The sequence below is a fragment of the Mytilus galloprovincialis genome, chromosome 9 (assembly GCF_965363235.1).
Source record: "Mytilus galloprovincialis chromosome 9, xbMytGall1.hap1.1, whole genome shotgun sequence".
NCBI classification, from domain to species: Eukaryota; Metazoa; Mollusca; class Bivalvia; order Mytilida; family Mytilidae; genus Mytilus; species Mytilus galloprovincialis.
Genome location: NC_134846.1, coordinates 77,249,546 through 77,264,141, shown reverse-complemented (window position 1 = coordinate 77,264,141; position 14,596 = coordinate 77,249,546). Strand labels below are relative to the sequence as shown.

At 31.4% G+C, this 14,596-nt stretch overlaps 1 protein-coding gene across 1 annotated transcript in view; it reads right to left on the bottom strand.

Annotated features, from left to right (window-relative positions):
• LOC143046003 (COP9 signalosome complex subunit 3-like) overlaps nt 1–14,596 on the bottom strand; it is a 33,730-nt gene that overhangs the window by 4,855 nt on the left and 14,279 nt on the right. The window contains exons 8-12 of the mRNA XM_076218926.1: nt 13,275–13,364; nt 12,605–12,655; nt 11,477–11,578; nt 4,918–4,989; nt 4,568–4,654 (exon numbers count right to left, since the gene is read on the bottom strand). Of these exons, the coding sequence (XP_076075041.1) occupies nt 4,568–4,654; nt 4,918–4,989; nt 11,477–11,578; nt 12,605–12,655; nt 13,275–13,364 (402 nt within the window). The remainder of the gene's footprint in view (nt 1–4,567; nt 4,655–4,917; nt 4,990–11,476; nt 11,579–12,604; nt 12,656–13,274; nt 13,365–14,596) is intronic.

Sequence of the window (14,596 nt, the reverse complement as noted above, 5' to 3'; positions counted from 1 at the left end):
TATTTCTATGTGACATTTGTAACTTTTTGCCCTAATTTAAACCAGGTGCTCTGCAGGGCGCAGCTTTATACGACCGCAGAGGTCGAACCCTGAACAGTTGGGGCAAGTATGGACAAAACATTCAAGCGTGATACAGCTCTGAATTTGGATTGTGATAAAATTTTTGACATTACATGGGTTTTTTTTACACAAAACAAATGTCAAGATTTTACAAATCAATTAAAGATTTCTTCTTCAAACTTTTTATACGGCCGCAAATTTTGAAAAAATTTTCGTCGTATATTGCTATCACGTTGGCGTCGTCGTCGTCGTCGTCGTCGTCGTCGTCGTCGTCCGGCGTCCGAATACTTTTAGTTTTCGCACTCTAACTTTAGTAAAAGTGAATAGAAATCTATGAAATTTTAACACAAGGTTTATGACCATAAAAGGAAGGTTGGTATTGATTTTGGGAGTTTTGGTCCCAACATTTTAGGAATAAGGGGCCAGAAAGGGCCCAAATAAGCATTTTCTTGGTTTTCGCACCATAACTTTAGTTTAAGTTAATAGAAATCTATGAAATTTTGACACAAGGTTTATGACCACAAAAGAAAGATTGGGATTGATTTTGGGAGTTTTGGTTTCAATAGTATAGGAATAAGGGGCCAATAAAGGGCCCAAATAAGCATTTTTCTTGGTTTTTGCACAATAACCTTAGGTTAAGTAAATGGAAATCTATGAAATTTAAACACAATGTTTATGACCACAAAAGGAAGGTTGGTATTGATTTTGGGAGTTTAGGACCCAACAGATTAGGAATTAGGGGCCAAAAAGGGACCCAAATAAGCATTTTTCTTGGTTTTCGCACTATAATGTTAGTATAAGTAAATACAAATCTATGAAATTTAAACACAAGGCTTATGACCATAAAAGGAAGGTTGGTATTGATTTTGGGAGTTTTGGTCCCAACAGTTTAGGAAAAAGGGGCCCAAAGGGTCCAAAATTAAACTTTGTTTGATTTCATCAAAATTGAATAATTGGGGTTCTTTGATATGCCGAATCTAACTGTATATGTAGATTCTCAACTTTTGGTCCCGTTTTCAAATTGGTCTACATTAAGGTCCAAAGGGTCCAAAATTAAACTTAGTTTGATTTTGACAAAAAATGAATCGGTTGGGTTCTTTGATATGTTGAATCTAAAAATGTACTTAGATTCTTGATTATTGAAGTTTTTTTGGTCCAGTTTTCAAATTGGTCTACATTAAGGTCCAAAGGGTCCAAAATTAAACTTTGTTTGATTTCATCAAAAATTGAATCCTTGGGGTTCTTTGATATGCCAAATCTAACTGTGTATGTAGATTTTTCATTTTTGGTCCTGTTTTCAAATTTCAAATTCTACATTAAAGTCCAAAGGGTCCAAAATTAAACTAAGTTTGATTTTAACAAAAATTGAATTCTTGGGCCTCTTTGATATGCTGAATCTAAACATGTACTTAGATTTTTGATTATGGGCCCAGTTTTCAAGTTGGTCCAAATCAGGATCTAAAATTATTATATTAAGTATTGTGCAATAGCAAGTCTTTTCAATTGCACAGTATTGTGCAATGGCAAGAAATATCTAATTGCACAATATTGTGAAATAGCAAATTTTTTTTTAATTAGAGTTATCTTTCTTTGTCCAGAATAGTAAGCAAGAAATATCCTATTTGTGCAATAGCAAGAATTTTTTTTAATTGGAGTTATCTTTCTTTGTCCAGAATCAACTTAAATCTTTGTTATATACAATATACAATGTATATACACTTTTTACTACCAACTGATAAATTTAAATAATCTTTACCATTCAGTGATAACAAGCAGTTTTTTTACATCTTAATATTTTATGATGTATTTAAATGAGTAGTTATTGTTGCAAACTCCATTAGAAATTTGAATTGATATCAGTTTTGAAAAAGGGAAACGGGGATGTGAAAAAAAAGGGGGGGGTTTAAATTTTTCTCATTTCAGATTTCATAAATAAAAAGAAAATTTCTTCAAACATTTTTTTGAGAGGATTAATATTCAACAGCATAGTGATTTGCTCAAAGGCAAAAAAAAACCTTTTAAGTTCATTAGACCACATTCATTCTGTGTCAGAAACCTATGCTGTGTCAACTATTTAATTTTAGATTTAAAAAGTTTGAAGAAGAAATCTTTAATTGATTTGTAAAATCTTGGCATTTGTTTTGTGTAAAAAAAAACCATGTAATGTCAAAAATTTGATCACAATCCAAATTCAGAGCTGTATCATGCTTGAATGTTTTGTCCATACTTGCCCCAACTGTTCAGGGTTCGACCTCTGCGGTCGTATAAAGCTGCGCCCTGCGGAGCACCTGGTTAAATCTAAAATTAAATAGTTGACACAGCATAGGTTTCTGACACAGAATGAATGTGGTCTAATGAACTTAAAAGTTTTTTTTTGCCTTTGAGCAATTCACTATGCTGTTGAATATTAATCCTCTCAAAAAAATGTTTGAAGAAATTTTCTTTTTATTTATGAAATCTGAAATGAGAAAATTTAAACCCCCCCCTTTTTTTTCACATCCCCGTTTCCCTTTTTCCAAAACTGATATCAATTCAAATTTCTAATGGAGTTTGCAACAATAACTACTCTTTTAAATACAACATAAAATATTAAAATGTAAAATAAAGTGCTTGTTATCACTGAATGGTAAAGATTGGTTGGTAGTAAAAGTGAATATACATTGTTTATTGTATAAAACAATAAAAAAAACTTCATCAGCAACATTTTATATTGGCAAATTTCCAATGAAGTTATTTACATAAAGTTATTGGCAAATAAAAATAGAAAATGACATCATAGTCATGTCTGGCAAATTTCCAACATATATTATCAACTACTATTCTATACAAAGAAAGATAACTCCAATTGAAAATTAATTGCTATTGCACAATATTGTGCAATTAGATATTTCTTGCTATTGTGCAATACTGTGCAATTGAAAATTTCTTGATATTGCACAATACTTGATATGGAATCCTGATTTGGACCAACTTGAAAACTGGGCCCATAATCAAAAATCAAATAAAATTGAGAATGGAAATGGGGAAGTACATATTTAGATAAAGCATATCAAATAAGCCCAAGAATTTAATTTTTGTTAAAATCAAACTTAGTTTAATTTTGGACCCTTTGGACCTTAATGTAGACCAATTTGAAAACTGGACCAAAAATTAAGAATCTACATACACAGTTAGATTTGGCATATCAAAGAACCCATTTATTCAATTTTTGATGAAATCAAACAAAGTTTAATTTTGGACCCCCATTTGCACCAACTTGAAAACTAGGCCAATAATTAAAAATCTAAGTACATTTTTAAATTCAGCATATCAAAGAACCCCAAGGATTCAATTTTTGTTAAAATCAAACTAAGTTTAATTTTGGACCCTTTGGACCTTAATGTAGACCAATTTGAAAACGGGACCAAAAATTAAGAATCTACATACATAGTTAGATTCGGCATATCAAAGAACCCCAATTATTCAATTTTTGATGAAATCACACAAAGTTCAATTTTGGACCCTTTGGGCCCCTTATTCATAAACTGTTAGGACCAAAACTCCCAAAATCAAACCCAACCTTCCTTTTATTGTCATAAACCTTGTGTTTAAATTTCATAGATTTCTATTTATTTATACTAAAGTTATGGTGCAAAAACCAAAAATAATGCTTATTTGGGCCCCTTTTTGGCCCCTAATTCATAAACTGTTGTGACCTCAACTCCAAAAATCAATCCCAACCTTCCTTTTGTGGTCATAAACCTTGTGTTAAAATTTCATTGATTTCTATCTACTTATACTAAAGTTATTGTGCGAAAACCAAGAATAATGCTTATTTGGGCCCTTTTTTTGCCCTTAATTCCTAAACTGTTGGAACCAAAACTCCCAAAATCAATCCCAACCTTTCTTTTGTGATCATAAACCTTGTGTCAAAATTTCATAGATTTCTATTCACTTAAACTAAAGTTATAGTGCGAAAACCAAGAAAATGCTTATTTGGGCCTTTTTTGGCCCCTAATTCCTAAAATGTTGGGACAAAAACTCCCAAAATCAATCCCAACCTTCCTTTTGTGGTCATAAACCTTGTGTTAAAATTTCATTGATTTCTATTCACTTTTACTAAAGTTAGAGTGCGAAAACTAAAAGTATTCGGACGACGACGAAGACGCAGGACGACGACGCCAACGTGATAGCAATATACGATCAAAAAATTAAAATTTTTGCGGTCGTATAATAACATAAAAAAATCAGGGCCAATTTTAACCATTTGTGAACCTTCTCCTTTAAGTGTTTAATTAAGTACAAATTTTCTTTAGTTTTGTGTGTAGACTTTCGCAAAACCAGGAAATCAAATATCCATGAAAAGACAACGTTTCCTCTGTCCACATAAATTGGTTACCACACAAATGAATGAATCCACAGTAAACATCAGAAGGGTGAAACCAACATAAAAAGATGCACTAGAATAATGAAATTTTCCAATTCTGTTACTGTTACTGTTATTCTGTTAAATAATACACTGACTCACCATATGCAAAACATATTTCTCTGCCTCCTTAGGACCAGATAGCTGTACCCTACTAGCCATATCAGAAAGGGATAGAGTCAAGAATGTCTGAAATATATATATATACAACTGAATAAATACAATGTTATAGCTAGTAAGAAGTTAAAGTTTTAGAGTTTAAATCAAAAATATTTTGTATCTATAATATAATATTTTTTTTGAAAATCAAGGACTGGTTTTACAGAAATCTATAAGAATGTTGAATACCTAATCTATACAAAGATTATTCTTCAAAGTTTATCATCCATTCCAATGAAAAGTTATCCAATACCATCAACCATAATCAGTCTCAAATGTATGAAGGCACAAACCTTTGTAAGTCTCTGTATATTTTTCTTGTATAATGATGTAAGACACTGCTTTACTAGTCCCATGTTACTGTCCTGTCAAAATAAACAATATGTAAAATAAAAATCTCTTCATATAAAATATCTGATAAAGGTTTCGTTAAACAAGGAGAAAATTATGGTTTTTTTTTATTGGAATAAAAACAATTATTCCATATTGATAAAATATTAGTAGGTTTTTCTATATGAATGGGATTTTGAATTAATAAGCATATTCACCGCGCAAAACGTCGCAAGCTTTTACGTGTATCATTTTGGTAAAAAAATGTTTGATGTACAATTGGTTTTGGTAAATATTTTCCATTACATTCATTTCTCTCAGAATATAGAATAAAACATTTACTGTCTTTTGTTTCGATAAATATGGGGTTTAATTGACTTTTGAAAAACTGATATTCACTGAGGCCAAAAGTCAATAAAACCACACATTTACCTCATCAAAAGACAGTAATTGTATATTATACACTTTCTTTCTGTGCAAGTACAAAACAAGAATGTGATGTGTCCCCAGTACACGGATGCCCCACTCGCACTATCATTTTCTATGTTTAGTGGACCGTTAAATTGGGGTCAAAACACTTATTTGGCATTAAAATTAGAAAGATCATATCATAAGAAACATGCGTACTAAGTTACAAGTTGATTGAACTTCATCAAAAACTACCTTGACCAAAAACTTTAACCTGAAGCAGGACGAACGGATGCACGGAAAAACGAACAGACAGACGTATAGACCAGAAACATAATGCCCCTCTTCTATCAAGGTGGGGCAAAAAAATAACAAAAACCTTATAAGTCTGCACAAATCTAAGAAATACACATCTACAATAAGCAATTATGTAACAATCAGTTTAGGTACCCTTAAAAGAGAAAATATTTCAACTATGAAAATTGATACTAAGGAAACTAAAAGAAATGACTTGCATGTGATTTCATGCAATTGTCTGTTAAAGGGAAACTTCGCAAAAAAATCAAAAATTGATATTATGTTCATTCTGTATAAAAATGCTCAAATTCATAGATATTAAAGTTTTATTCCGCTAGATAAGCGATCACCATCGATTTTAAATTTAGAGTATCAATTCTCTGCGATCCGCCATTTTGTCTTCTTTCCCGATTAATAAAAACGATATGTCTATAAACCACAAAGAAACAAAACTACAGTAACCGATGTAGTCGTAATTGCGTGTCGATATCTTGTCAATCGTACGGTTGTTTTATCCGACTAACTAACTTGATACGAAAAATATTCTTACTTTTTTTAAATTACCATGGTCTGTTGTTTTTAAACTGTTGATATTGGAATTAGGTGAAAAGTCAAAGTTGAAATCATAAATGAGTGTTCCGTGAAAATTGTTTTCGAAAATCTAATTTGTTCATAATTCTTTAAAGTAATAAACAAATATATTTTGATCTTCCCTCATCTGATCACCAGCATGGCTAAAGGTATTACTTCCAAAGGTATTGTGAGGGGTGTGAGGTGACACGTCCAGGTATTCAAGCGATTTCCTGTCGGGCTTGCAAGTTCATGCATCTTTTCACTTCTGCAGGTATTGATCAGTGTACACGGCTGATAACTTATAACTTATAACTTTCCATTTTGAACTATCAGATGAATAATATACAACTCTGTCTTACTTGTCATTACTAAACTCATACGCTTGTTTATAAATAACATTTCTGGTGTAAAGAATATAATTCATAAACATATAAATAATACCCAAAAAATAAGATTTGATGAAATTAAAATCTATTTAAATATTTTTTCCAAGGGTGAATTTGGGAAAATGTAATATATAGTCATTGTCAATAGTGAAGGACAGATTGGAACAGACCAGAAATATTGATTTAAAACAAGAATGTGTCCACAGTACACGGATGCCCCACTCACACTATCATTTTCTATGTTTAAAGGACTGTGAAATTGGAATAAATTCTCTAATTTGGCATTAAAATTAGAATGATCTTATCAAAGGGAACATGTATACTAAGTTTCAAGTTGATTGGACTTCTACTTTATCAAAAACTACCTTGACCAAAAACTTTAACCTGAAATTTGCACTATCATTTTCTATGTTCAGTGAACCGTAAAATTGGGGTCAAAACTCTAATTTGGCATTTAAATTAGAAAGATCATATCATAGGGCACATGAATACTAAGTTTCAAGTTGATTGGACTTCAACTTCATCAAAAACTACCTTGACCAAAAACTTTAACCTGAAATTTGCACTATCATTTTCTATGTTCAGTGAACCGTAAAATTGGGGTCAAAACTCTAATTTGGCATTTAAATTAGAAAGATCATATCATAGGGCACATGTATACTAAGTTTCAAGTTGTTTGGACTTCAACTTCATCAAAAACTACCTTGACCAAAAACTTTAACCTGAAATTTGCACTATCATTTTCTATGTTCAGTGAACCGTAAAATTGGGGTCAAAACTCTAATTTGGCATTTAAATTAGAAAGATCATATCATAGGGCACATGTATACTAAGTTTCAAGTTGATTGGACTTCAACTTCATCAAAAACTACCTTGACCAAAAACTTTAACCTGAAATTTGCACTATCATTTTCTATGTTCAGTGAACCGTAAAATTGGGGTCAAAACTCTAATTGGGCATTTAAATTAGAAAGATCATATCATAGGGCACATGTATACTAAGTTTCAAGTTGATTGGACTTCAACTTCATCAAAAACTACCTTGACCAAAAACTTTAACTTGAAGCCAAAAACTTTAACCTGAAATTTGCACTATCATTTTCTATGTTCAGTGAACCGTAAAATTGGGGTCAAAACTCTAATTTGGCATTTAAATTAGAAAGATCATATCATAGGGCACATGTATACTAAGTTTCAAGTTGATTGGACTTCAACTTCATCAAAAACTACCTTGACCAAAAACTTTAACCTGAAGCCAAAAACTTTAACCTGAAATTTGCACTATCATTTTCTATCAGTGAACCGTAAAATTGGGGTCAAAACTCTAATTTGGCATTTAAATTAGAAAGATCATATCATAAGGAACATGTGTACTAAGTTTCAAGTTGATTGGACTTCAACTTCATCAAAAACTACCTCGACCAAAAACTTTAACCTGAAGCGGGACAGACGGACGAACGGACGAACGAACAGACGGACGAAAGGACGCACAGACCAGAAAACATAATGCCCATAAATGGGGCATAAAAATGTACGCACTTGCCGACGATTCGTTTATACGACTGGATAGAAAGTTACGGAACTATAGCGCAATTTAAAATATATACATGTATACATTGAACATAAGAAAAAAACATATATTTTGAATAAATAGGGGTAAAAGTGTTGTAAATAGACTAGTCCACGTATGCCAACAGTATGTAATCATCGAATGTCGATAGACTATTGTATACCAGAAGAAGAAGAGAACCAATTTGATTTAAATACAGGTCGATGTATAACTTTTGCTTTGGTTCATTGAAGCTGTGGACCTAGTAAAATCACAGATTTATATTTCAATAAGATTGTTCTCGAACAAAGGAAGTAATTCGTCATCACAATTGTTATATATGCCACTGGACGAACACTAATTATCCCCAGGGAATGTGAATATTTTGCTGGGAAACTTTTGAGTATCAAAGTTTCAAATTAATTTCGGGATTTATTTTCTTTCTTGGTATTCAATAACAGAAAAAAGAATAAATTACTTGTTCGCTAAATAGGGGTATTCTTGTCAGATAAAAGACTTTTAGTTATATTTAAACAAGAATGTGTCCATAGTACACGGATGCCCCACTCGCACTATCATTTTACATATTCACTGGACCGTGAAATTGGGGTCAATACTTTAATTTGGCATTAAAATTAGAAAGATCATATCATAGTTAACATATGTACTAAGTTTCAAGTTGATTGGACTTCAACTTCACCAAAAACTACCTTGACCAAAAACTTTAACCTGAGCTTCACACTATCTTCTTCTTTGTTCAGTGGACCATAAAATTGGGGTCAATACTTTAATTTGACATTAAAATTAGAAAGATCATATCATAGGGAACATGTGTACTAAGTTTCAAATGGATTGGACTTCAACTTCATCAAAAACTACCTCGACCAAAAACTTTAACCTGAAGCGGGACGAACTAACGAACGAACGAACGAACGAACGGAGGCACAGACCAGAAAACATAATGCCCCTCTACTATCGTAGGTGGGGCATAAAAATAGGGAAATATGACATTAAATTGGTTCTGTCTTTTTTTTAAACATCGTTAAAAAGATGTGTGTCTAAGGTGAACGCCACAAGAACCCTGTAATACTAGTACGAGAGTATAGCATGTAAACATTCCTTCTCAATAATATGGTTGTATTGGAAATCTTTTCATACAGATTGACAACTCATTGTCCGATATGCATGTAATATTTGCCACATGACGCCCATAGTTCTTTCTACCATCATCATCTTATTCTGTGATATTGCTGTAAACATCGATGGTTCACACCCAAACAAAATGGGAGTAATGGACCTTCAGAGCTTCTCCGTGTTATACACTTGTGAGATATATAGACGAAATTTCTGTATTGAAATGAATCTACATCTCACAAACAGGATTTTCAAATAACGATTGTGAGTAATCACCTTACAAACCAATATAAACGTATGGCAAGATATAACCATGAAGGAATTTAGTTTTTGTCAGACGCAAGAACTCATCACTATATAAATCATAAACGTATACGTATATATATGCATACAGTTTCAAATATTAAGAACAACGAAGCGGTCGATGTCGATAGTCTGTTTTCTTACTGTTCAGAGTTAGACATGTCACTTGTTCATTCTTGGAAGCCTTCATATTCCCCGTCTAACAATGGGAACTCTTTCTGATTGTGTTGACTATAAATGCTTGTATGGTAATTCTGTCGTTTATCTGTACAAGCAGTTGCATTTCCTCTCCTTTCCCAACAAACAAACGAACGAAACGCCACTAGTCTGATTTCTCTGGAGCTCATCGTCAATGGCTCTTATACGTCAGGAAACTTACATGTATACTAATTATGATTGTTTCAAGAACAACGATGTATGGACGAACTATTATAAATTCGTCAATATCAGTTATGCATGACTAAAATATAACTTTTATTACAACTACTGTATTACTTATTTGGATTAATGACGGCTATCATGTTCAACATTGCACAAATATTATCATAGAATTTAAAAAAAAAATCCTCAAAAATCCTCAAAAGAAATAATGCCTTAGCTTAGATAATTGATATTCTTTTCACAAAAAGTTCGTGTAAATGATTGTCAAATGAATTTAATTATGTAAGAATAAAATGTTAAAAAGAAACTAAAAAAAAATCATGCATGTTGTATGTTGTATTTTTTTGTCAATTAAAAACTTTAAAATTGCAATAGTTTTATTAGCATTTAAACACAGCCAGATTTGAATACAAGTTAAGAAATTCCGGTAAAGTCAATGATATCAAACAGATGTACAATGGTATATCAAATTGGGTAATATTGCATTTAGTTTTTATAAAAGATTAAAACTACTATTTTTTGCTTCATATTTGAATCTTTACGCCAATTGCCGCTAAGAAAGTAATCAAAAATTGTTTCCTTTTATTTTTATACACTTTCGGAATTACGAATCTGAATTTTATTTTCAATTAATTTACACAATTTAATTATTGTATCTTTATTCTCATCGTGTATTAAATCTTAGTGTATTAACATCGTGACAGCATACTCTTTCTAATCCTTTCTGTTTATCCGTTCCAAATAACAACATTTATACCTGTGTACGCTTAAACTCACACCTGCGGCTAAATAGCTACAAGGTAAACGAATTGACCTCAAGCCGAGAAATATACAGTGACCTTTACAAAATAATATACACACTCTGCTCACACATTTGCATTGAAATGATTATCAAAACAATAACGGTAAATAGAACTGAAGTATTTTCAGTTCAATATCAGTAAAAATGTTCAATAAATATTTTATGAAAAAAATCTCAACAATAATTAATTAAATTTATTCAAAAACATTTACTAGAGATAATTTTATAGAAGTTTAATTCAATCAATACAAAACGGTATATGCATATTCATTTTCGTTCATTCTTATATTGTGGTTAATAACTTCGACCATTCGTCAGCTGTGCGCTTTTAATTACGTATATTGTCGATAAGCTATAAGAGTTAAACAGATTTTATTTTTTCCCAGAATTCAATAAATCGGGCTAATACGTCACGACCCACTCGAGAATTCAACCAAAAAAGTTACAAATACTTGATTTTCTCCGTTATTAGAAGGAATATAAATTTAAAACTTTGCAAATGTGTTTTTTATGTTAAGATGAACATAATTAAATGATAAGTAAAAAATCGCGGAATTTCCCTTTAAGCACTGAAATGCAAGAGTTACCTACCCTATTAAATGTTTCCTGATGTTTTCCCACAGTGTTTCGTAACTCTGATGGATTATTAGTTGTATAAGGTGCAGCAAGATCATGTAAGAGTTACCTACCCTATTAAATGTTTCCTGATGTTTACCCACAGTGTTCCGTAACTCTGATGGATTATTAGTTGTATAAGATGCAGCAAGATCATGATATGGCTGGCATAATGGCTGTAAAACAAACAAAATAATTCAGATTTCCACTTTTTAATTTAAATAAAATACAGGAGATGTTTAAGATTAAAATGAATGTATTCTATGTATTACTGGTAAATTTTTAAGTCACATTATTGACCACAGATGACTTTATTCTTTCATAATTACAAAGATTTGGCTCGAAAGTTTGGTGGTAAAAGCAGAAACCTTATTTCAAACATATATCATATGTTATATTTTTTTTTAGTTTTATCATAAATCAAGCCATTGCTTTTTTCCGTGTTAATTGTTCAACATTTTGTCATGTGGAGGTGTTTTTATAGCTTACTATACAATATAACTATTGCTCATTATTGAAGAGTATTTTGACCTACAGTTACTAACATCCACATCACTTGGTCTATGGTTGAAAGATGTCTCATCGGCTATAATGCCAAACAAACAAAAAAATTGTCCATAAAATATAACAACAGTATCTACTTTCCTTGCATTCCAAAGAATATACTCTGATCTGAAATCATACCCCCTCTACAAGATGGTAATCAATGGCGTTAAATTTCATTGCATTCAAAACATATTGCATGGGAATTCTTGCTCACAAATTTCTGAGTTTTTTTTTTATATCAACCAACCCTTGAACATCTTCTTAAAAATGTTTTTTCCTGTGTTAAACTAGTTGAAGTTTCCTTTAACAGAGCATTTTATTGCTCCACATCTTTCTGCACTAATAATTGTATAAGGTAGATTATGTAACTTCCTGGCCCGGTTAACAACATTTCTGTAAAAATGAGGATGTGCTATCCCGTTTGAAATAAGTATGTCTTAAAGACACTCAAGTGGCTGTCAATCTCTACATATTTTCCTTTAGCGTTCATTTCTATCCATTGAACCATTTTCACATTTTATTTCCTATGACAATTTACATTCAAATGCCTGGTAGTTTTGTTGTAATATAACTGATTTGTCAAATGTAAATTACAGTTTCTTTGAATATATCAATGTATTTGATGAACTTGAAAAGTTTCATTTTATAACACTTACCTTTATGTATCTAGCAACAACAGGTGATGTATATTTTGGTAAATTTGGTACCTGAAAGATAATACAAGAACCTTCAGTCAGCAAGTTAACATACCCAACACCATACATATAAAAGGAAAATGCTTACAGGGACCTGATGACATTGTTTAATTCAATGTATGATCCTTTTTCAAGTTTTAAGACAGTTATATTGTCTTATAAAAATCCATTTTTATTAACTGGGACCTTGATTTTTTACCAAGTGACTTCAAAATCAATAGGGATCTTCCTTTCACTTTAAGTGACCAAAAGTCCAAATTAAAGTTCAATCCAATAAACTGTATTTGATTAAGCATCCTGAACCTCTTTTCTGCACCATTTCTGTCTATCTTCGGTAACTTTGACCTTGATCTTAGGTAAAGTTAAACTGGGAAGGACTGAAGAACAAACAAACAAAATCTTTACTCCATTCCATGTCACTCAAAGTAAGCAACCAACAATCAATCAATACATCCCATTCCCAATTTGCAGAATGAGGGCTTGAAAATCCTTCAAAATGATACAATATGGTTTATATGTCACTCTACTTTTCATTTCAACTTTTAACTGTCTGAAAACTTTATTTAAATGCAATATTGTAATTTTCATTTTACAAAGTCTAACAACTGGATAGTATTCCCCTTTAACTTACCTTTCCATGGACTATAAGTGCTACCAAAATATACTTTTTATAAGCCTCTAACATTACATGACTGACTGCCATACTTGGTGTGGTAATGGCCTGTAAACAAAGAAAGACATAATTCATTCTAGGTTATACTTACATAATGCATCTACGACAAATCATATTCTTAATATTCATATATGTTCTTCATTAAGTTAAATATATATACATGCAAAACTACAGTCAAGAGGTGTTAAAAGCTCTAATTCAGCTATGGTCATCCTACTGAAATTGTCAATTGTCAACTAACTATGACATTGAAAAATTACAAAATGAAAACCTCAAACTAATATTTTCAGTAAAAAGTTGGTTGATGATGTTTGGTTTGTTATTGGCATGCTGTCTCATTATGGTATGCCTCTTTTCTCTTTCATTTATATTTACACATCAACTATTATATATCAGCATTAATGAAACATAAAAATGAATATCAACTAATAATCCTTTTGTGATGAAAAAAATATGTTGTATAAATAAGACACATGGAAAAAATGAAAGACTTTACTTATCTCAGGATCCTTCAGGCCTAAATTAAAATATTGTTTGTTAGGGTGCAATCAACAGTTTTTTTCTATGACGTCACATTTTGAGGGACCATGCATAAGTGACCCTTAGTGGTGGACTGATTAATAAAGATACTTGTATAAAACTAGATATCACTGGAATCAGAATGTTCTCTAGTTTATAATGAAATAAAAATAATGTGTACTTTTAATATATTTAAAATATTCCATCCAATGAACATGGGGGAAAAAAGGTCTAATTTGAACAAAAAAAACTTGAAACCAGGTCATGTGCACACCCATGAAGATATGATCCATGCACATTTTACATAATCAAAACTGTATGAAATTTGTAGGTTTTTACCTGGCCTTTCAAAAAAATCTTGTTTCAGGGTACGGTTTCCTGCTCCAAAAAGAGCTACAGTGGCTGCAAATAAGTTTTCAATTTTCACTGCCAAAAAAACAGGTTGTTTACAGTGTTGTCTCCCCTCAAAACATGTAAAGTTAATATAATTTTAAAAATTATTTCAATCATTAAACCTGTTTTAATTCAAAGCTAATTAACTAATTTTTACAATCAAATACAAAAAACATGATACTTTTTCACCAATTGAGTAAATAAACAGGGGTTTCCCTCCATGGTTATTTTTAGTCTGGGAATAACCCCTAGTTTTTTATACAAACTGTTTATAGCACCCTTAGCCCTTTCCGACCCTATGTTTTGAAACAGGGTAGGTAGGTAGGTAAAATATTTTATTTTTCTTTCCCAAAAAAATAACTTTAAAG